Below are 23,431 nucleotides of genomic sequence, written 5' to 3'. Positions count from 1 at the left end.
ACAAGTAGTTTAAACAGAAATAAAAATCAGTCATTTCTTACAACACTTTGTGAACCCGGGGCTAGGAGTCTGAGAGTCCATGGGCTGTTCTGTCTGCCTTTCTGTTTTCACTTCAGCCTCCAAAAGGACTCATGATCTGGCTTCAGGTGGCACAGTGTTAAAGTGTGTCACACCATATCGAGCTTGATGTTAGAAACTTAATGTTCTATACCATCATATGAACACGTAAGAAGGGATAGTTTCCAAAGTATACATTTTAGTAACTTTTTGTGAAATTTAATGTGGGTAAATTTTGGTTTTAGAGTTAGCAATTCATAGAGTGATACTGTGAACAGAATCATACATTGGGACTATGCTCAGGTAAAGAAGTTTAATACAATTTTTCACTAATTTGTTTCTTAGATTAAATTGGAATAATGTCTAAGATGTGTTTTATTTTAAATTTTCACTTGAAATATTTGAGAGTAATCATAAAACATTGAACTCAAACGATTGTGCTAACTTATTAGACATGATTTTAGGCAAATCACTTCTCAACACAGGTTTAAATATGAGTTGGTTTATGAAGTATAAAGTAATACTTTAATTACAACAACAGTTTTTTAAGTTTTTAGTTTTTTATTTCTTATTTCCATAGGTTTTGGGGGAACAGGTGGTGTTTGGTTGCATGAATAAGTTCTTTAATGGTGATTCGTGAGATTTGGGTGCACCCATCACCCTAGCAGTATACATTGGGCCCAATTTGAGCCTTTTATCCCTAACGCTCCTCCCACTCTTTCCCTGGAGTCCCCAAAGTCCATTGTATCATTATTATGCCATTACATCCTCATAACTTAGCTCCTGCTTATACATGAGAAAATGTGATGTTTGGTTTTCCATTCCTGAGTTACTTCACTTAGAATAATGGTCTCCAATTCCATCCAGGTTGCTGCAAATTCCATTATTTTGTTACTTTTTTTTTTTTTTTTTTTGAGTCAGAGTCTCGCTCTGTCACCCAAGCTGGAGTGCAATGGCATAATTTCAGCTCACTCCAACCTCTGCCTCCCGGGTTCAAGCGATTCTCCCATGTTGAAGCGATTCTCCTGCCTCAGCCTCCCAACTAGCTGGGACTACAGGCACACGCTATATCGTCCGGCTAATTTTTGTGTTTTTGTAGATACAGGGTTTCACCATGTTGCCCAGGCTGGTCTTGAACTCCTGACCTCAGGTGATCTGCCTGCCTCGGCTTCCCAAAGTGTTGGGATTGCAGGCATGATCTACCGCACCTGGCCTATTTGTTCCTTCTTATGGCTGAGTAGTATTCCATCGTGTGTATATACCACAATGTCTTTATCTCCACTTGTTGATCAATGGGCATTTGGGCTGGTTTCATGTTTTTGCAATCGCGAATTGTGCAGCTGTAAACATGCGTGTACAAGTATCTTTTTCATATAATGACTTATTTTCTTCTGGGTAGATACCCAGTAGTGGGAATGGTGGATCAAACGGTAGTTCTACTTTTAGTTCTTTAAGGAATCTGCACACTGTTTTCCATAGTGGTTGTACTAGTTTACATTCCCACCAACAGTGTAAAAGTGTTCCCTTTTCACCACATCCTCACCAACATTTATATTATTTTTTGATTTTTTGATTTTGGCCATTCTTGCAGGAGTAAGGTGCTATCTCATTGTGGTTTAGATTTTTTAAAATAACTTAAGACTACTCACATTCTGACACTTAATTCTTTTCTTTCTTTTGAACAACGAAGCTTGATGACCTCACACAAGACCTGACTGTATCCCAGCTCAGTGATGTTGCAGATTATCTGGAAGATGTTGCATAGTCACGAAGAAGGAAGTATTCTCATTAACAAGGACAGAGGACTGACCGGTTCCATTTTTTTTTTTCCCCAGACAATCACTCAGCTGGAATGTCTGCTCTCTATTGGTGCCTTGCATTTCAAAAACATTGCAGATATTTTTTAAAAGTAATTTTCATTTTACTAAACAAAATGCTTCCTATTTGAGCCCATGTGTGAAAGATTTAATATTCTTAATTCAACTGTACATTTCTTTATGGAAATTGATTATCTACACAGTTTCATTACAGGGAAGGAACCCATGAAAACATCAGTGTTAAGAGCATGATGAAAGGTGTCAATAAAGCCGTAGGATCGCACAACCCTTTGTGTGTGTGGCTGCTGGTACGTGTGGTCTTTGAAAACCTTGGCTTTAGCCCTCTGGAATCAGAGCTTACCCACCATAGTATATTTTGATATTAGGTGGTTCTACACATAGTTGGCAAAATGACTTGGTAAATTTGTAATACTGAAGTATATTAGTATAAGTTAAATTTGATGTGTCAACTTTATTTTGTATTTCCTTCCATTTGGAAGGTTTGTTAGACCATTAAGGTTATATTAAAGTACTCTTGTCTGTGCTATTTAGTTTTGCTTGTTTTAAAGAAATCTAGAAGTGGTTATGAGTTTTAATTCATAGAATTGTCAATAACAGATAACATTTGCAATCGTCATTCCTCCTGTTGTCCATGTAAGCAGCTTTAGTCGTAGGTTCTCTTCATTATAATTTATTATTTGTAAAGATTCCTTGAAACATATTCAGTACCAACATGCATCTGAAACCATTAAGCAGTGCTTTTATTTCAGATCTGTAAGTTAATTGTATTAAAATCCAAATTGGAATGAAATAGTAGTAATGGCCTAAGACCATGTTCAGTTTGACAAGCTTTATATACTGTACATAATTTCATTGTAATCCTTAAAAATAGAGCCAATAATAGAATTTCCGCAGTCTCATTTATACGGTTAAAGCATTATTGCTATTATGTAGGGCACGGACGTTTATAATACCAAAATATTTTAAAATGTGCAAGTAGAAAAAAACAGTAGAAAGTGATGCATGCGTATTTATATATAAGTAAAGCTAGGATTATGCTGTTTTTGCACTTTATAATTTCAATTAAGTTGCGACTTTTTACTACAAGTTACCTTTATTAGTAAAAGGAGAAATTAGACCTAATTCATTGGTCTTGGTAAGTGAGCAGACTGCATGACTTGTGCAATGCCAGTTTCTCATTTCATATTAGCCAAATATTATAGAAATTACTCCTTGGGCTCTAACATGTAGAGGAAATGAAAATGTAAGGATTAAGGCTGTGTAACAGAATCTGGCTTTTTAAATTTTAAGTGAAACTGAGCTGTAAACATCAAGAGGAAGTAGGACATAAACTGGGCCAGTACAGCCTGGAAGCCCGTGTATTTCTGCCCTCTGTCTGTGAGCTGCTATCTCAGTCTCCTTCAGCTCTTCATGTCTTAGTAAACAGCACCATGTGCAGATGTAATCTTGTTGCAGTCCCCCAGTGTGGTTGTTATAAAATGCATTTCCTTGTAAGTCATCTGTGTAAACAGTCACTTTCTAAAAGCACTATAGTTCTGGCCCTCTGGAATTTGGATCACATGTATGATTTATTTTTAATATTTGATAGGAACTAGGTTTCAGTGAAATGATTTGAAAGCATAGCAGGATGTGGCTTTTTAAATTTATGAAACTGTCGAACAGTAGCAACTGAAATTTGTCACTTTTCTGTTACCCAGAGAATCAGACCTTTTGATAATATTTGGGAGGGTAAGAGAAAAATGCCAAATATGAAACTTTTTTGTCAGCACTACATACATCTTTTTTTTGTGGGGGGCAGGGGTACGGAGTCTCACTCTGTCACTCAGCCTAGAGTGCTGTGGTGTGATCTCGGCTCACTACAACCTCTGCCTCCTGGGTTCAAGCGATTCTCCTGCCTCAGCCTCCTGAGTAACTGGGATTACAGGCGCATACCACCACACCCGGCTAATTTTTGTATTTTTAGTAGAGATGGGGTTTTACCATGTCAGTCAGGCTGGTCTCAAACTCCTGACCTTGTGATCCTCCCGCCTTGGCCTCCCAAAGTGCTGGGATTACAGGCATGAGCCACCATGCCGGGCCAGCACTACATCCATTTTATTGAATAATTTTGAATGACTTCAAGTTCAACTATGAAAAAGCTTTCTTTTCACATGTACTTTTTGATTAGGTATTGTCAACTTATTCAACTTGAAGATGTGAAGTGACAGGTTTTGCATGTGATGAGTGTTTTCTGTTAAAAAATAAATATTGAAATATTAACCCATGAAATACATTGTTATGGTAACCTTTGTTTTACAGTGGAGTTTTTTAAATGCTAGGTCTTTTATTGATAACTACAAATGAATAAAAAGCATTTATTCTCTCTTTGTTGATATTCAGTTGTGCTTTTATACTTTATGTTGGATAACAACCTGTGAGCAGTTGTGTAGATGCCACCATTAGTCCCTGCCTCATGCTTGCCCACAGCTCTTCCTCCCCTCCTCTCTTCCCTCTCCTGCCCATGCGCCAGAGCTGGGCCAGCCCACTGCCACACAGCCTCTGCACCTGAGCTTGCCAAAGCCCTTCCTGCCTCAGGATGTGATATTTGCCCCTCCTTGTCTGGAATGTCCTTCCCCTAGAACTGCATGAAGCTGGTTTGTTTTGGTCTCATGTTCAAGGAAGCTTCCAGACCTAAGGGAGATGTCCATTATCCTCCCTGTCCCTGCCCCACCACTTGCATTTACCCCTTTTATTTTATTCATCTCAGCATGCTCTGAAATGGTCTTGCTTATTATGTGTTTATTATTATTATTATTAACTATGAGCTCATGAGAACAGGGATTTTCTTTTAAACCGCTGTGTACCTGGCACAACATTTGTCCCCTAGTATGAGCTTGGTATCTTTGAGGCTGTAAACAGGCTTGAGCACTGACATGGGGCCTGGAAAATGTGGTTTCTGGCTAGGCAGCTGGGAGAATCTACAAAATCTGGGGGGAAAGCTGTCCTTACCCTAAACCTGGAGAGACCCTTAGGTTCAGGTCTGCAGCAAGGGGATCTGGTTCAGGAGAAGGCTGTCCTGTGAATTTGCCCCACCCACCAGGCTCAGTGGAGCAGGGCCTCTGAAGGGGGTACCCTCTGTGCGGCTCTGCTGTGGTGGTGGTTCATGAAGGACATGAGAAAGGGGCAGGAGAGGAGAGGCAGCTCTTCTGGAGAAAAATGCACCCAGCCCAAGTTGGAGCCCTCCTGTGGCATAGGGTGGGGAGGGATTCCCCATCAGTTCTCTGTCCATGCGTGCTAATCTCACCCCTGCCCTCTAAGCAGTCCATGCTCCCAGTGTCCCTGTTCTTTTTTCTTTTTTTTTGAGGTGGAGTTTCGTTCTTGTTGCCCAGGCTGGAGTGCCATGGCACGATCTTGGCTCACTGCAACCTCCGTCTCCTGGGTTCAAGTGATTCTCCTGCCTCAGCCTCCTGAATAGCTGGGATTACAGGTGCCTGCCACCATGCCCAGCTAATTTTTAACTTTTTTTTGTAGAGACAGGATTTCGCCTTGTTGGCCAGGCTGGTCTCAAACTCCTGACCTTAGGTGATCCACCCGCCTCAGCCTCCCAAAGTGCTGGGAATACAGGTGTGAGCCACGGCGCCCAGCCTAGTCTCCCTGCTCTAGGAAGGGATATGTTTGGGGAGGAAATCCAGGGCAGCTACCTTTGTGAGTTGTCCTAATGCTGCATTCGGAGTTCCACACGTTCAACAAGGATATCTGACATTTAAGGAAAGTGAATAGCATGTCACGAAAGACAGACGAACAAGTAACTGATCTTGAAGAAAATGTAATTAGGGAACACGATAATTCAAGAACAAAAACCTGTGAAGGACTGAGTGTGTCCCCCAAATGTGTACATCGAAACCTAATCCCACATAGGATGGAATTAGGTGGGGCCTCTGAAAGTTGATGAGGTCACTAGTGCCCTTATAGGAGGCCCTGGAGAGCTGCTTTGCCCCTTCCAGTGTGTGAGTACACAGTGAGGAGGTGTTGCCGATGAGGAAACAGGCCCTCCTAGATGCTGAACCGGCCGGTGCCTTGATCTTGGACTTCCAGCCATCTGAGCTATGAGCACTACACTTCCATTCTTTATAAATTATCCAGTCCAAGGTACTTTAAGAACCTGAATGGATTAAGACAAACCTGATTATGCCACTCCGAGATTTGAGGTAATATTTGAACCTAAAAGAGGCTGTATGAAAGAGGTTATAATTAAAACGATCTTTGACTTAAAAATTGTTGGCCTAAGATAATTAAGTAGCAGGGCTAAATAATGGGATGACTCAAAATCAGTAACCTCAAAGGCAATGTCAAAGAAATCTCTATGTTTAACATAGAGATGACAAGATTTAGCAAGATGACAAGATCAGCCAAGAGACTTGTCCAGAGGACCTCCAGGCTGACAAAGTTTCCCCGAGGAAGTCAGATTGGAAAAGTGTCCTCAGGTTCAAGGAAACCTGGGTGTGCACTGGGTAAATAACAGTGGCAGACAGAAGGAAACAGCAAGGCCTCTGAGGTAGGAGGGACAGTGTTTTTGAATGTGAAATGTATGCCCTGATATATGTTTTCAAAAATGAATCTTGCTGCCCTTAGAAAAGGAACCCCCAAACAAGGTAAGGTTGAGCTGCCCCCCGCATGTGTCATCGGACTTTGCGTTGTGGCCCTGCCTGTGGCAACGTGTGCTCTGCTACAGCCCAGGGAAGAGGGGCGAGTTCCTAACTCCTATCCTGCTTCTAGCACACGCTGTGCTTGGCCACGTCTCTGCCTGCTAGTGTAACAGCTGCATTGGGCAAGGTTTGCCCTCTGCACACCAGACCTGCTTCCCAAGAACCAGGGAACAGGAGAGGACCTGAGCTTAGTGGGCCGGGGTGAGGCAGGAGCGTGGAGGAGCATGGACGGTGGCATGCAGGAGGTCAGTCATTCTGCGGTTTTCGCTGGAGGTTTGCTTTTGGTAGTTTATAGAATCATCAGATTTGATGATGAAACTTTTTTCCATAAATGTTTAATTTTCAGACACTTGTATTTTTTTCTTTCTTTTTGAGACTGAGTCACTCTGTTGCTCAGGCTGGAGTGCAGTGGTACCATCTCAGCTCACTGCAACTGCCTCTCGGGTTCAAGCGATTCTCCTGCCTCAGCCTCCTAAGTAGCTGGGATCACAGGTGTGTTTCACCAAGACCGGTTAATTTTTTGTAGTTTTAGTAGACACGGGATTTCACCATGTTGGACAGGCTGGTCTTGAACTCCCGACCTAAGGTGATCCGCCACCTCCCCACCCCTAGCCTCCCAAAGTGCTGGGATTACAGGCATGAGCCACCACACCCAGCCCTGTATTTTCTTTAAAAACCAGTTTTGGCATGTTTTGTAAGTTGCCAGACTATTGGATATGTATCTTAATCATAGTTTGTTTGAAATCCTTTGTGCTTTCTAAAGCACTAGTAGCTTTCTGAAAGGAAGATTTTTAATGAATAAGTTCCCTTTTCACTTAAAGCATTGAACATTGTTCCCCTATCCTTCTCAGTCCATGTCGTATGTGTCTTTTGATCCTTTTTATCTGACTTAAGTTTTAAATTTTGATAGAACAATATTCTCCAGCCACACCGCATTGCACCTCGGGGTCCTGAAGACGCCATGTGCTGCGACAGGTCCTTGCACACAGTCGCTGGGGCCTGGGATGCCCCACCTTCCTCTATCCGCTTTGCCCTTCCATCCATCGTCCCCATCTAACCCAACTTGGGAAACTCCTCATCTTTTTCCCCTGTCTCAAGGCCCAGGTTAGAGAAAGCCACTTGTCTCCGTTCCCAGGGTATGCCAGGTCATCATCACCTGTTTCATTTTCTCCCTGCACATTCCTGTCATGGGAGAAATGTTACCAATATTTCAAAAAATGCCCCGGGTGATGCACGGAAAGGTGCTGCATCAGGCGCGGATGTGCAGGGCGAGGCGTGCTGGTCCCGCCCACAGTGTTCAGGTGCCCAGTGCGAGGAGCTAGTCCAGGTGCGGATGTGCAGGACGAGGCGTGCTGATCTCCTTACTCTCAGCACTGTTCACAACAGATTTCTTAGCATCCGATTTGGAAGAATATTTTTTTCAGGCATGTAATAGAGTTCATTCACTCTTCCCTAGATAAAGGTACAAGCAGTGCATCGTCCTCTCCGTTGTCTTTTAGTGGAAAGTGGCCAAAGTGGAACAGGGTAAGAGGTGAAGGAACTGCCCCTGAAAGCTCCACGAATTCGAGGTGTGCAGAAATGGTTAGCTTTTTGCATCATGTCTGGCCGTTCTTGCAGGCAGTTACGGATTTGGAATACGGCCTTAAGGTACAGAGCTTCTCTCTGGATTTGCTCTTCCGATAGAAGAGGAAGCAGTTGCACTACACATTTAACACTCTTTTTCCCCACAGCAAAAGTAATACAGCAGCTCCAAAGCCACACTTCCGGCCGTGCTGGGGAGTCTCCACATTTTTGATGCGCTGGGCGTTCGTCTCAGATGCCTCGACCCGGTTCCTGCTTCTTTTACTTTGCATTTGCCTTTGTGGTCCTTCCCTCGCTTTTACTCCCCGCCCCTCCTGTTCCAGCGCCCCTTCTGCCCATGCGCCTCTCCTGCCCCAGCACCCCTCCTGCCCCAGCGCCCCTCCTGCCCCAGCGCCCCTCCTGCCCATGCCCCTCTCCTGCCCCAGCACCCCTACTGCCCCAGCGCCAGGCCTTTTCTAGCAGCTCCCCTGGGTTCATCTCTGCTGCAGGCATTGCTCCACCAAGGGGCGGTGCTCCCCCTGCAGGTAAGTGGTGGAACTTCACGTTTCCCTCTAGTTTTCTCTCTACATTTTAACATATACTATTATGTGTAAATATATTAATTATATATTAATTACACTTATAGAGGTTAGGTATATATGGAAGACAATCTCCACTATTTTTTTTTGTCATGATTTATTGCGGGGCTCATTTATTTGACCTACCCCAACTTATTTAACACACATTTCCAAGAAAATATCCATCACACTAGAGAGAGGAAGGGAGGAAGGAAGGGAGGGAGGGAGGGAAGGAGGAAGGAAGAAAGGAAGGGAAAAGGAATGGAGGAAGGGAAGAATGGAAGGAGGAAGGAAGGGAAAGAAAGAAGAAAGCCATTTGTTCCTACAAACCTAAACCTCTTCATAGTAAGTTCTGGCAGAAAGTGTGTTCCTGGAGTTAAAGTGCAGGCTTGGAAACGGAATTTCTTAGCCTAATTTCTAAATTAGAACTGCGTATGCAAATTAACACTCCGTACATTTCAACAAGCAGTTGGCTGATTTCTTCTGTCCACTCTGCCCGCAGATGCAGAGGTGGCCCCATCCTGTGATGTGCCACCACATCCCTTTCAGCGAAGGGCTTTGTTGGCTGCTGTGGGCATTCTCATGGCCTCTCCAGGGATGGCCTCCGCTGTAGAGACCTATGTCACCAAGGCCAGGCCCTCCCATGGGGCTCCATCCAACAACCGTTCTGCCTCAGGGTAAGAGGCCCAGCCCTCTCAGCCAGAGTCCATTCTGGCTCCAAAGCTCCCTGAGAGCTTGCCTGGCAAGTTCCTCTTGCTATTCTCGCTTCCAGCAGGCATTGATGTCTGGGGCACTTTTGATAAACTCCTGGCAGGAAACTCAATCTGTGGGGGTCAGAGTCCATTTCCTGGGGAGCCCAATCTGTGACCCCTAGGAGTGGGGACCATGGAAGCATTTGGCTCTCCAGCATGCGCTAAATAGGGGGTGCTGCCTGCAGTGTCCACGTGGAAACCTGGCTGGGAGAATGCCTGTGTGCTCCGCATGGGGATGCAAAGGGGTGAGCCAGCCTTCAGGGAGGGGATGTTCAATGTGATATTTGAACATCGGGATCTGAAAAACTGATGGGCTGATGGGGTCTGCCCGTGACTGGCAGCCCTTGCAGAATCATGAGGGATGAGCACAGGCCACCCTAGACAGGGGAGGGGTCCCCTACCAGCAGGGAGGTGCTGTGGGGGCAACAGGCACGTGCAGGAAAGCGGAAAAGCAGAGTAATTGAATATAAGTCATGCAACTCCACTACAGTAGTTAGAAGCCTGGATGGGCAACTTGGCTGAGTGATGTTGGGCAAGTTATTTAATATCAATATTCTCAGTTTTCTCATCTGCAAAGGGGATTAAATGCTTCCTTCCCTTACAGGGCTGCCCTGGTCTTAAATTAAATAATGCCTGCAGAGAGCTTAGCATTGTTCTTGGCAAGTCACCAGTACTCAGTAAATACTATTTTTATTAAGAAGGTAAGATTCACAGCACTTAGTGTCTTAACTAAATGTTGAGAGTGAGGAGAAGGGAGAATATTTCTCAGATGATTGTTCAGTTTCTGATGAATATCTGTTCCCCTTTCGAAACCTAATTCAGATGTCACTTCCTCCTCAAAGTTCTCGCCCCCTAAGCTACTGTGATGTATTTTTATGACCTGGTAGCTTTTTTCTCATATCCCTATTAGTGGTATTGTGGTAAGAACATGAGACACAGAATCAGAAACCGTGGATTTCTGGTCTTGACTCTACTACCACTCAGAGGAGCTTCACGGTGGAAGCCGTAAGAGTTTACATTGAAAAGGATTTTCATGAAAACCTGCATTTTCATTTCGTTCACAAGAGAATTATGAGATTAGATAAACAACAATTCTTAGTATACCACAGACTGTGCTGCCCAGGAATAACACACAAGCTTTAACTCACATGATGAGCATCTTTATTTAGCTCTCCTTTTAGATATCTGCATGATAAAGGTGAGTGATCCAACGTTAGAAATCATCTGGACATTAAAACTGAATTATAGGCAGGTGTGGTGGCTCACACCTGTAATCCCAGCACTTAGGGAGGCCAAGGCGGGCAGATTGCTTGAACTCAGGAGTTTGAGACCAGCCTGAGCAACATGGTAAGATCCTATCTCTACAAAAAATATAAAAATTAGCTAGTCATCTTGGCTTGTGCCTGTAGTCCTAGCTATCGAGGAGACTGATGCAGGAGGATCATTTGAGCTCAGGAGTTTGATACCATTCTGGGCAATATGGTGAAAACCTGTCTCTACAAAGAAAAAGCAAAGATTAGCTGGGCATGGTAGCACATGCCTGTGGTCCCAGCTACTCGGGAGACTGAGGCAGGAGGATTGCTTGAGCCAGGGAGGTCCAGGCTGCAGTGAACTGAGATTGCACCACTGCACTCCAGCCTGGGTGACAGAGTAAGACCCTATCTCAAAAAAAAAAGAACTAATTTTAACAAACTATCTTTCAAATTATATCAAAACAGTAGTTCGTAAATTCCATGTTGCCCAGAGATGGTGACGAGCTCTTCTATGATTTGACAGTGCAGTTACTGAAGGGAAGACACCGTGCAAATACATGGTAAAAATATTCAAATTATTACTGATTGGACACAAAATATTGAAGTAAATAACATAAAACTGTAATACGCCATTATGATGACATTAATGAAAAATTGGATAATGAATGTCATTGAAAGAACATGTATTGATATACATGCTAAATGTTCTTAGTCACTGAAAGTGTGAAATATCCTCTAAACTCATATGTGAAAAAAGAACTTGAAAAAGATTTCCAGAAATGTGACAATTCTAACACTTTCATGACATTTTAAAAAAGGGATTGTAAAGATTGATGAAACCCTTACAACCTCTCAATAATTAAAAATCATTTTTGATCAACAGAGTAAACTGATTTTTTACCTCTGTTGAAAGATATTTTTAAAAGCATTGTCCTGTGGAAAGTTGATATGAGAACGTTTGCTGTTTAATGTAGCACACATGTCTCAAAAAGGCATGCCAGGCAGTCACAGATATCTTAGTTTTTTGGATTTTGTGATGTTTGTGGTATTTGTCAGATTTTTAAAATTTGTGATTTGTTGAGATTTGTTCCTCATTCACAGGTAATTTTATATACTTTTGTATTCACTTTTGAAAAGAAGGCAACTCTAAATTTTATGAACTTCAAGTGCTATAAAACAATTACCACAGTACATTTTGAAAAATTCACCCCAAAAAGAAACGTTGTACCCATCGGCAGTAACTCCCTGTGCTCCACCTTCCTCTCAGCTCCCTGTCTGGCAACCACTTCCTGTCTTTTTAGAGTTGCCTCTTCTGGACATTACATATAAACGGAATGATAGACTATGTGGCCTTTTATGACTGGCTTCTTTCACTTAGCATAACGTTTTCAAGATTCATCTGTGTTGTAGCATTTGTCAGTGCTTCATTTATTTTTGTTTCCTAACAATATTCCATTGTAGGGATTGACCACACTTTATCCACTCATTGGTTGATGGACATTTGGATTGTTTCCACTTTTTTTTGCTGTTGTGAATAACACTGCTAAGCACATTCATATGCAATGTTTGTGTAGATGTAGAATATACTTTATTTTCTCTTGAGTACATAAAAGTGGAGCTTCTGGGTAATATAATAACTCTATGTTTAGTATTTTGAAGACTTGCTAAATTGTTTTCCAAAGGAGCTGCACCCTTTTATATCCCTACCAGCAATGCATGAAGCTTCCAGTTTCTCCATATCATCACGAATACTCCTTGTAATCTCTCCTTTTAAATATAGACATTCTGGCAGGTGTGACATTGTATCTCCTTGTGGTTTGGATTTGCATTTGGAGCATGTCTTATGTGCACTTAAAAATATTAACATCTATTCTGCTGTTGTTGGGTAAACTGTTCAAGAGATGTTGATATGGTTTGGCTGTGTCCCCACCCAAAATCTCATCTTGAATTGTAATCCCCGTAATCCCCACGTGTCAAGGGTAGGACCAGGTGGAGGTAATCGGATCATGAGTATGGTTTTCTCTACGCTGTGTTCATGATAGTAAGTCTCACGAGGTCTGATGGTTTCATAAGCATCTGGCATTTCCCCTGCTTGCACTCACACTGTCCTTCCACACTATGAAGAAGGTGCCTTGGTTCTCCTTTGCCTTCTGCCATGATTGTAAGTTTCATGAGGCCTCCCCAGCCATGCTGAACTGTGAGTCAATTAAACCTCTTTCCTTTATAAATTACCCAGCTGCGGCTATTTCTTCTTAGCAGTGTGAGAACGGACTAATATAGGTGTTTTTTAGGTCTCGTTATAGTGTCGTTCAAGTCTTTTATTTCCTTGTTGATCTTACTCTTCGTTGTTCTATCCATTATTGAAAACGGGGCATTGGCTGGGCGTGGTGGCTCACGCCTATAATCCCAGCACTTTGGGAGGCCAAGACCAGCAGATCACTTGAGGTCAGGGGTTCTAGACCAGCCTGGCGAACATGGAGAAATCCTGTCTCTACCAAAAATACAAAAATTAGCCAGGTGTGGCAGCATGCACCTGTAATCCCAGCTACTTGGGAGGCTGAGGCAGGAGAATTGCTTGAACCCTGGAGGCGGAGTTTGCAGTGAGCCAAGATCATGTCACTGCACTTCAGTCTGGGTGACAGAGTGAGACTCAAAAAAGAAAAAAAAAAAAAAGAGAAGAAAGAAAACAGGGCATTGGATTTGTAAGTTTCTGACAGGTTCATTTTGCCTGCTTTCCAGATAGAGCCGATTTATGAGGACAGGGAAATTGCGGTAGAGAAAGAGTTTAATACACATAGAACTGGGTAAACAAGAGACTAGAGTTATATTATTACTCAAATCAGCCTCACAAAAATTTGGAGGCTAGGGCTTTTCAAGGCTAGTTTGGTGGGTAGGAGTTTGTGTACTAAGAAACCAAATGTTTCTTGTGTACTAAGTCAGCTTCTGGGTAGGGGCCAGAGGACGAGTTGAACCAAGAATTCAAGAGGTACAGGTTCAAGTAGGGCCATCTGGTTGTCAGAAATGCAAAAGCCTGGAAAGTCATCTCAGATGTTAGGGTCTACAATAGTCAAGTTATTTATAGTAATTGGGAAAGTTGCAAATCTTGTGACCTCTGTAAAAAATAAGTGATAATCTTTACACCTATGTATTAGCAGAATTCAGGCCCCTCACATTCTCCTAACCTGGTAGTCTTTCATTAGTTTTACAAAGGCAGTTTAATTTTGGGGGGGGGCAGGGCTATTATCATCTAAACTATAAACTAGAATCATTTCTCCCAAAGTTAGCTCGGCCCATGCCCAAGAATGACCCAGGGCAATTTGGAGATTAAAGTCAAGATGGAGTTGGTTAGATCAGATCTCTTTCACTGTTATAATTTTCTCACTGTTAAAATTTACAAAGGCAGTTTCAAAATATGAAACTTTTATTGTTACATTATTTATTCCTTTAGTTCTGTCATTTTTTCTTCTTGTATTTTGGAAGTCTGTTGTTAGGTGCATACATATTTGTAATTGTTATATCTTCCTGATGGATTGGTATTGTAATCACTGTAAAATACACTATTATTGTAAAATATTCCTTTTTATCTTTAGTACTTTTTGTCTGTTTGATTTAAAGTCTATTTTGTTTGATATTAGCATAGCTATTCTTGCTCTTACTGTGGCAAATTGTATGATACCTTTTTCTTTTTTTTTTTTTTTTTTTTTTTTTGAGACGGAGTCTCGCTCTGCCGCCCAGGCTGGAGTGCAGTGGCCAGATCTCAGCTCACTGCAAGCTCTGCCTCCCGGGTTCACGCCATTCTCCTGCCTCAGCCTCCTGAGTAGCTGGGACTACAGGCGCCCGCCACCTCGCCCGGCTAGTTTTTTGTATTTTTTAGTAGAGACGGGGTTTCACAGTGTCAGCCAGGATGGTCTCGATCTCCTGACCTCGTGATCCGCCCGTCTCGGCCTCCCAAAGTGCTGGGATTACAGGCTTGAGCCACCGTGCCCGGCCGATACCTTTTTCTTTTAGTGTAATTTATATCTTTGAATCTAAAGTTTGTCTCCTGTAGATAGCATATAGTTGGATAATTTTTAGTTCTTTTGATTTGATTAATTCATTTATTTTTAGTGTTACTATTGATATGGCTGGATTTGTATCTGCAATTTTAATTTTTGTTTTCCATATGTCTCATGTCTTTTTGTGGCTTTGCTTCTTCTTCATTGCTTTCTTTCACATTAAGTCTTTTCTAGTTTAACAACTTAATTTCTTAAATTATTTTTAACTATATTTTTACTTATTTCCTTAGCGAATGCTTGAGGACACACAATCTCCTTCTCAGTTTATCAGAATCTACTTAAGTTTATACTAACTATGTCCAGTGAGATATAAACAAATTTATTCTTTATAGCTCTAGGTCCTCTTCACTTGTTTTTGTGCTATTATTGTTATGCTTATTACCTCTGTATATGTTACAAGCCCAAGAATACTATTATACTTACTTATATAATTTTATGTTTTTTAAAGAAACTGAGGCTGGAAGTAAGGGAAGTAGGGCATGCAGGAAGGAAGGAAGAGGAAGGAAAAGCATGTGAAAGGGGCTGCACCTCCTTTAGTGGATACCCTGAGCTTATTTCCAGGGGCCTTTGTGAACTCCCACTGACAACTCTTTGGAAGATGAAATCCCCCCTTTCCTGCATCTTACTAGAACAATGTATCCTGGAGGACATCCCTTGCCTTTCACCAGGCGACCCTATACCAGAGGCAGAACTTCTGATTGTGCGGATTTCAAAATGGTTCCACATACTTCTAGTTTTCATCACAGAATTCATTGCAATAGTCAAACACTGTTCCACTTACTGCAGTTTTCTACTCTCTGGGTTTTGTTCAGCTGAAGTTAAATAAATTTTATGCACAAACCTTTCATGGCTGTCTGTGATCTTTTAAAAAATGTGAACATGTACAGGATGATGAGTTCTAAGGATGTATGTTCTGCAAAGCCTCAGAGCAGGAAGTAGAAGTACACTTGTGCATTAGAAGATGAATATGCTTTTGGAGCTTAGACCCCATTTTCTTTTTTTGTTCTTTCTTTCTTTCTTTCTTTCTTTCTTTCTTTCTTTCTTTCTTTCTTTCTTTCTTTCTTTCTTTCCTTCCTTCCTTCCTTCCTTCCTTCCTTCCTTTCTTTTTTTTTTTTTTTTTTTGTGACAGAGTGTTGCCCTGTCCCTCGGGGTGGAGTGCAGTAGTGCAATCGCAGCTTACTCTAACCCCGCTTTCTGGGTTCAAGCAAGTCTCATGCCTCAGCTTCCCACATAGCTGGGATTATGGGTGCCCACCACCACGCCTGGTTAATTTTTGTATTTTTGGTAGAGACAGGCTTTTGCCATGTTGGCCAGGCTGATCTTGAGTTCAGGTGATTCACCTACCTCGACCTCCTGAAACACTGGGATTATAGGCTTGAACTACCACGCCCGGCCTGGACCCTGTTTTCTACATTTTAGTACACATATTCCTACAGAGAGATGTACATAACCCACTGACATACTAGGGAACTTTTGAAATGTAACATTTCAAAAATTGAAGCTTGAGTAACTTTGTTTTGTTGTACTCTGTATCAGTGGAGGAGGCATATGTTCTATAATAGATATAATGAATGTCTATAATGTCTAGAATGAATGTCTGCTGGGCTTCATTGACCCATACATTGCCTTAAAATCAAATGATGATTTCTTAAAGTCTAGACATTCCCTAGAAATGGGAACATTCTGAATTTTAAGTGCTAAGTCAGAATAGGTGTTAAAATGAGCCTTTGGAAAAACAGTCTGTCATTTTGCACACATCTATGTTTTAGGTGCAATAGCAAATAAATGCAGTACATGAACGAAGGAGTGCTCATGGGAAATTAAAGGTGGCCTTGTCTAAAGGGAAGTACTGTGGGCCATGGTCGGAATCCTAGGGTTCTGGATCCTGCCATGCCACTCCCTGGTAGCCTGGCTGGCTTCCCCGGGCTCCACCTTTCACCAGCGGGAGCGGAACTATTTCTCAGTGTTTCCGCTCTGGGCTGTTGGAGCTCCAGGGCTCTCAGGGTGCTTCAGGGGGCTGTGGACAGGGAGAGGAACAGCACTTTTTTCCTAACATTTACAAAGAGCAATATTCCTTAAACAACTGGTTTAGGGAAAGCTACTGGACTAAGTTCTCCCAGCCCTAACTTTCTGGCTCTTTGGGAACTGTCCATTTCTACCTAGTGGCTGGCCTCAGTTAGGATTGCAGCGAGCAAGCTGCCTGGATGGTGCGATCACCTGGGAAGGAAAGCAAAGCCTTCTAGAGAAGGCCAGTGTGACCTCTGTGTTATCAGCTGAACATGTTCTGAGGCAACACCAAGTCCTGATGCTCAAGGCAGACCGTTCAGGCCTCCGTTAGAAGACAAGCATGCCTGCTCATGTCTAGGGAAGCTGTGTTCAAAGTCAGTGAAAGTAATGACTAAAATTATTTAATATCTTAAAAGCACCTCCTCTCCCAAAATGCTAAAACTACTTTCTTTTTTTACTTGTATGTAGGTATTTAAATAAGATCATCTACATAAAATAACTACTAGTACGACAAGAAAAAATAGGTCATTTATCCAGCTCACATTTTCAAGTCAAACCACTTGAGTTGTGGGAGTGGTTTATCTGCAGCTATTTCCACCTCTTTGAAAAAGAGAAAGAAAAAATATTGCCATGGGCTTAGAAAAATATTTGGCAATGCATCTCCTAAGAAACAGTGGAAAGCTTTTCATTTATTTTTCTCTCTCTCTCTCTTTTTTTTTTGAAACGTAGTCTCACTCTGTCGCCCAGACTGGAGTGCAGTGGCGTGATCTCGCCTCACTGCAGCCTGCACTTTGCAGGTTCAAGTGATTCTCCTGCCTCAGCCTCCTGAGTAGCCGGGACTACAGGCACGCTATCATGTCTAGCTAAATTTTTGTATTTTTAGTAGAGGCAGGATTTCGCTGTGTTGGCCAGGCTGGTCTCGAACACCTGACCTCAGGTGATCTGCCCGTCTTGGCCTCCTAAAGTGCTGGGATTACAGGCATGAGTCCACTGCACCTGGCCTACATTAATTTTTCTACTGAGGAAATAAATTGAGGGCTCAGAAGACTTTGAAAAAAATATGGGTTTTTAGAGGAAAATAGTGTTTAAATGAGCAACTTTACAAGATCAACTATTTGGTTGATTCCCCGAGGTGAAGTAAAGATGGAGAGGGAGAGTGGCAGAGCCTAACAGAATGTGAGAGACAGAATCCAGGGCCAGGAGGAGAAAGTTCAACAAGGAGAGGAGGAGCTGGGGACAGGGGAGGAGGAAGGGCAGGAAAGGACACGCTGGACACAGTGGGGGTGAGTCCACTGCGAGTCAGTGTTCCCAAGGGGAAAGAAAGCGAACAGTAGTGGGTTTTTGCGCTCATTACAATAATTGGGGTTTTTTTGGCTGCTCTTATCAGAAGGGGCTATCAACCGATATTGCTGCCATGACATTCATGTGTCACCACCACACACAATATCCTTATCACTTCCATCAGTGATTGACTTTACTGTATTTGTTAGTCACAGAAGCCTCCTGGGAGGAAATATTCTCAACTGCAGTAGTGTGGAAAAAATAATCTCCTCTTGTGAAGTGCTTGCTTCAGGACTGAATAAAATCCAGTAGACTTTCCACATCCTAGTTCTGATAATACTGGAATATAAATGGAATACAGTTATTCCTGAGCACCCATAGGGCTTGGTGCCAGGACGTCTGAGGATACCAAGTCGCTCATATGAAATGGCGTCATATTTGCATATAAACTATGCGAATCCTCCTGTGTACTTTAAATCTCTATTATGATATCTAATACAATATAAATGCTATGTAAATAGTTGTTTATTGTTTTTTAACTTGTTTTTCTTATTGTTGATCACCTTTTGTTTTATTCTTTTAAAATATCTTGGTCTATGATTGGTTGAATCCACAGATGCAGAACCCATGGATACACAGGCTGACTGTATACGCATAATATGTAGAAAGCGTAATATATACAGAAATGAATGCTTAACAGATCATTTTTATAAGTGATGTTTACTTCCCAACCTAAGTAATTTTCTAAAAATGAGTTGAAGATTTTCAGAATTCTCAGAGATTTATTTGTGTATTGAAAAGGAGCAAAATCTTTTTTTTTTTTTTTTTTTTTTTGAGACAGAATCTCACTCTGTTGCCCAGGCTGGAGTGCAGTGGCATGATCTCAGCTAACTGCAACCTCTGCCTCCTGGGTTCAAGAGATTCTCCTGCCTCAGCCTCCTGAGTAGCTGGGACTACAGGAGTGTGCCACCACGCCCAGCTAATTTTTGTATTTTTGGTAGAGACGGGGTTTCACGATGTTGGTCAGGCTAGTCTCAAACTCCTGACCTCAAGTGATGTGGCCGCTCGGCCTCCCAAAGTGCTGGGATTACAGGCATGAGCCACTGCAGCCAGCTGCAAAACCTTAAGTTATATGAACTATTTAAATTATCTCAATAATACTTAAACCTTCCTGTGAGATGGAATATAGAGCCAAGCTGTATATCCTCAAGCTCTAACTGCTGGGATTCCTAATTATTTTCTACAAAGCATAGTATTGCAGACACTATTTAATACACCATATGTTCTCATCAACATGTGAGAACGCACACATATATATATATATATATTTGCATAAATAATAACTTTTCCTTAATTGCGTGGGCTTGAAGAAGTAGTAGAAATATAGGCCACCATAGAGTGCACACTAGAATAGGAAGCCTTGCAGAAGATTATCTTGCCATTTCTCTCCAGGGTAGCTGCATTTTCCACTGTGGTTTGACTTCTGTGGTTTCAGAGCTAATGTGTGCACTGACAGTGTGTACTATTATGTAACAGCAATCATACTGTGGATGTGCTTGTCTGTCAGTGCTCACTCATACTTGGATAAAGTAAAACCCTGGTTAATGAGATGACTCAGAGACAGGTGCTCTCATTAATTGAATTTTCTTCTTAAATGAAAGATTTGGAAACTTTAATATTGAATACATAGTTAAAACGCAAGTACATTCATTAGTACACTTCATAATCTTTAATGATTTAACTTTTTAATGACTTAAGACCTTTTATTAATTCAGGGTCATCATCCTAAATATCAGTTATTGTTTCATACCTCAGCTGTTGCCATAGGAGAGAAGGGAAAGCCCTGCATAAAACCTCCCAAGGCTGCTGTTTCCCAGCTGTTACCTTGTTTGTGACCTTTGGGTTACCCTTAGTCCATACAGAATGGGGGAACCAGGAGTGGGAAAGAGCCTGGGTGCTGAATTACTGTGTGGAGCAGATTCTCCTCCTCAGAAAAGCTGATTAGATGATTGGGTTTTTACCTGTGTAAGAAGGTTCTAGTGTGCTTTGTCATTGAGATTTTAACTTACACCTCAATTAACACACATTTTCCATTTTCTAAGAATCATAAAATATCAGGCTAAATGGGTGCCAGGACATTCTCAGCAAAGAGAGAAGACATCAAGAAAACTAAGTGGAAATTGGAACGAAAACTTCAATGAATGGAACAGATTCTCACCGGATGGGTTTGTTGACAAAAAGACCCAAACTCTGTAAAATATTTGAAGAGGTTTATTCTGAGCCAAATGTGAGGGGCCATGGCCCATGACAGCCTCGGGAGATCCTGAGAACACGTGCCCAAGGTGGTTGGGTTACAGCTTGATTTGGTACATTGTTAGGGAGACAGAAATTACAGGCAAAGATATAACTCAATACACATAAGGTTTCTATTGGTTCAGCCCAGAAAGGTGGGACATCTCAAAGTGGGGTGCGAGGCTTCCAGGTCATAGGTAGATTCAAAGATTTCCTGATTGGCAATTGGTTGAAAGAGCCTAAAGAGTTGAAGTCAGCAGAAATAAATGTTTGGGGATAAGGTAAGGTGGGTTGTGGAAGCCAAGATTCTTGTTATGTAGATGAAGCCTCCAGAGAGCAGGCTTCAGAGACAACAGATCATCAGACTTTAAAAATTGTCAGGCTCTTAGTTAAATCTCTCTGGATCAAAAAAAGACTGGAAAGGGAAGGGGACTTTGTACAGAAAGTAAAGGAATGAAATGGCCTCATAAAGCTGTTTCTTGTCTTTGCAAGAGACAGTTTACAGGGCCACTTCAAAATATATTGAAGAAATATATTTCAGAGTAAAATATATTTTGATTTCTCCGATTTTTGGGGTAAAATATATTTTGATTTGTTTCATAGCCTGCTATGTCATGTGATGTGGAATTTGGTATCTTACTGGTACAAAGAGCCTGTTTTGTTATTCTTAAGTTCTCTGTTTTGGCTTGGCATGGTGGCTCACGCCTGTAATCCCAGCACTTTGAGAGGCAGACAGAGGCAGATCACCTGAGGTCAGGAGTTTAAGACCAGCCTGGTCAACATGGAAAAACCCCATCTCTGCTAAAAATGCAAAAATTAGCCCAGTGTGGTGGCAGGTGCCTGTAATTCCAGTTACTTGGGAGGCTGAGGCAGGAGTATCACTTGAACCCAGGAGGTGAGGAGGTGGAGGTTGCAGTGAGCTGAGATTGTGCCATTGCACTCCAGCCTGGGCAACAAGTGTGAAACTCCATCTCAAAAAAAAAAAAAAAAAAAGCTCTATTTTATTGTTAGTGCTGAAACTTCAAAGGGAGGAGAGTATAATGAAGCATGTTCCCCCCTCTGCCCCACTCCCCCTTCACATCATGGCCTGAACTACATTTTCAGGATTTTTTGGAATGCCTTTGGCCAAGAGGGGGAGTCCATTCAGTCGGTTGCAGGGTTTTGAATTGTATTTTCAGTTGACAGGTTCAAAAACACAACAAAGATAAAAGAGGAATGAGTTGGCTAACTTGAAGACATACCAACAAAATTATCAAATTGAACAACAGACAAAGAAAACTGATAAAAATGAACAGAACCAGAGAATTTTGGATTACTACCAAAAGACTTAACATTTGTATTATTGGAATATTAGGAGGAGATGAGAAAGAATGAGTACAGAAGAAATATTTAAAGAAATAATGGCAAAAAACTTTCCAAATCTAGCAAAAACACTTAAACCTACAGATTCAAGAACCTCAGCACCCCCAAACAGGATAAATCCAAATAAACCCATGTCAAGATACATCAGGATCAAACTACTGAAAACTAGACAAAAGTCTTGAGAATAGCCACAGTAAAATAATGCATTACTTATTAGGAAAACAAGGATTCAAATGAATGCTGATTTCTCATTAGAAATCATGAAGACCAGAAGGAAGTGCTGAAACAAAGGAACTGTCAGCCAGAATTCTGTATTCAGGGACAATGTCTTCTAGGAATAAAGGTGAAATCAAGACATTCCCAAATTAAGGAAAAGAAAGAAAATCCATTGGTAGGAGGTCTGTTCTAAAAGAACTGCTAAAGTTTTTCAGACAAAAGAGATGTGTGACCAGATAAAAACATTAAACATCAGAAATGGTAATTATATAAGGAAATATAAGACTAGTCTCTTGGGTTTTAAAAATGATTATGATTTGATGGTTGAAATCAACAATTATAATATCTGTTGGGGTTTCCAATGTATGCATCATATGTAGATATAATATGATGAATTACTTTTACTCCTAACACTTCTGGCACTAAATACATATTTTTGTTTTCACATCAGCAACCAATTATCCAACCCTCTGGATACCAACGAGGTGTCCAGCATTCAATTTAATTCTGACACTGACTACCTAGAGTTAGTGTCAAAACCCACAGGTTCAGGGCCCAGTCCCACAAGAATGTCCCACCTCAAATTTTAATTACAACGTCCGGGCCTTCTATATTTCTGACCAAATGGCTACAAATCAGGAATTTTCATGACCCTCTACCCCTTGAGGTCAATAATTGGCTAGACCTGCCCACAGAACTCAGGGGAAACAGTTTATTTACCATATTATTAAGTATGCAAATAAACGGCCGGATGAAGAGGTACATAGGGAAAGATCCAAAGGGGTCCTGAGTGTAAGAGTTCCTGTCTCCATGGAGTTGGGGGTGCACCTTCCATCTGGAATGCGAATGCATTTGTTGACCTGGAAGATCTCCAAACCCTTTTACTAAGGGCTTTTTGAGAGCTCTCCTACAAAAACATGATTAATTAAATCTGGCCATTGGTGACTAACTTAGTATCCACCTCCTCTCCCTTTTCCAGAGGTTGGAGGGGGAGGTGGAGCTAAAAGTCCAATCCTCTGATTATAGAGTTGTTTTGTCTGATAACCAGACCCCATCCTGGAGCCATCTAGGGGCCTACCAAGAGTCATCTTACTAGCATAAACTCAGGTATGGTTGAAAAGGGCTTATTGTCAATAATAAAAGATGGTTCTCTCACTCCTGTCACTCAGAAAATTATAAGAATTTTAGGAGCTCTGTGCCAGGAACTGGGGATAAAGACCAAATATATGTTCTTTATTATATATAGCTGGACACCCAGCTGGTGTCAGAAGAGTTGAAATATTGGTCATTGGTGTAGAAAAAGCCCACATATTTGGTGTCACACGTTTTAGAAGTAAAAACAATGAGATGTGAGGTACCCATATGATGCTTAGGTTTCTCCATTTAACTTGAAGTGGTAAAATATTGATTGTAAGTAGACTGTGAAAATTTTGTTAACTATGTGTAATGTAATTCCTTGAGTAAACACTTTTAAAACTACAAAAAAATACATAGT

General features: G+C 41.6%; 1 protein-coding gene across 10 annotated transcripts in view; it reads left to right on the top strand.

Moving 5' to 3' along the window:
- Positions 1-4,260, top strand: part of CEP43 (centrosomal protein 43) — a 44,552-nt gene extending 40,292 nt beyond the window's left edge. For 6 of the 10 annotated variants that reach the window (XM_074038993.1, XM_045391722.2, XM_005551445.5 and 3 more), the window contains one exon: positions 1,748-4,260. In XM_074038993.1, coding sequence (XP_073895094.1) covers positions 1,748-1,822 — 75 coding nt within the window. In that variant the 3' untranslated portion in view covers positions 1,823-4,260. The remainder of the gene's footprint in view (positions 1-1,747) is intronic. The other 4 variants (XR_012434390.1, XR_012434389.1, XR_012434388.1 and 1 more) reach the window with 1 other exon arrangement.
- Positions 4,261-23,431: the final 19,171 nt, after the last annotated feature.

This window comes from Macaca fascicularis, chromosome 4, assembly GCF_037993035.2.
Source record: "Macaca fascicularis isolate 582-1 chromosome 4, T2T-MFA8v1.1".
NCBI classification, from domain to species: domain Eukaryota; kingdom Metazoa; phylum Chordata; class Mammalia; order Primates; family Cercopithecidae; genus Macaca; species Macaca fascicularis.
This window is presented reverse-complemented; position numbering and strand designations above follow the sequence as displayed.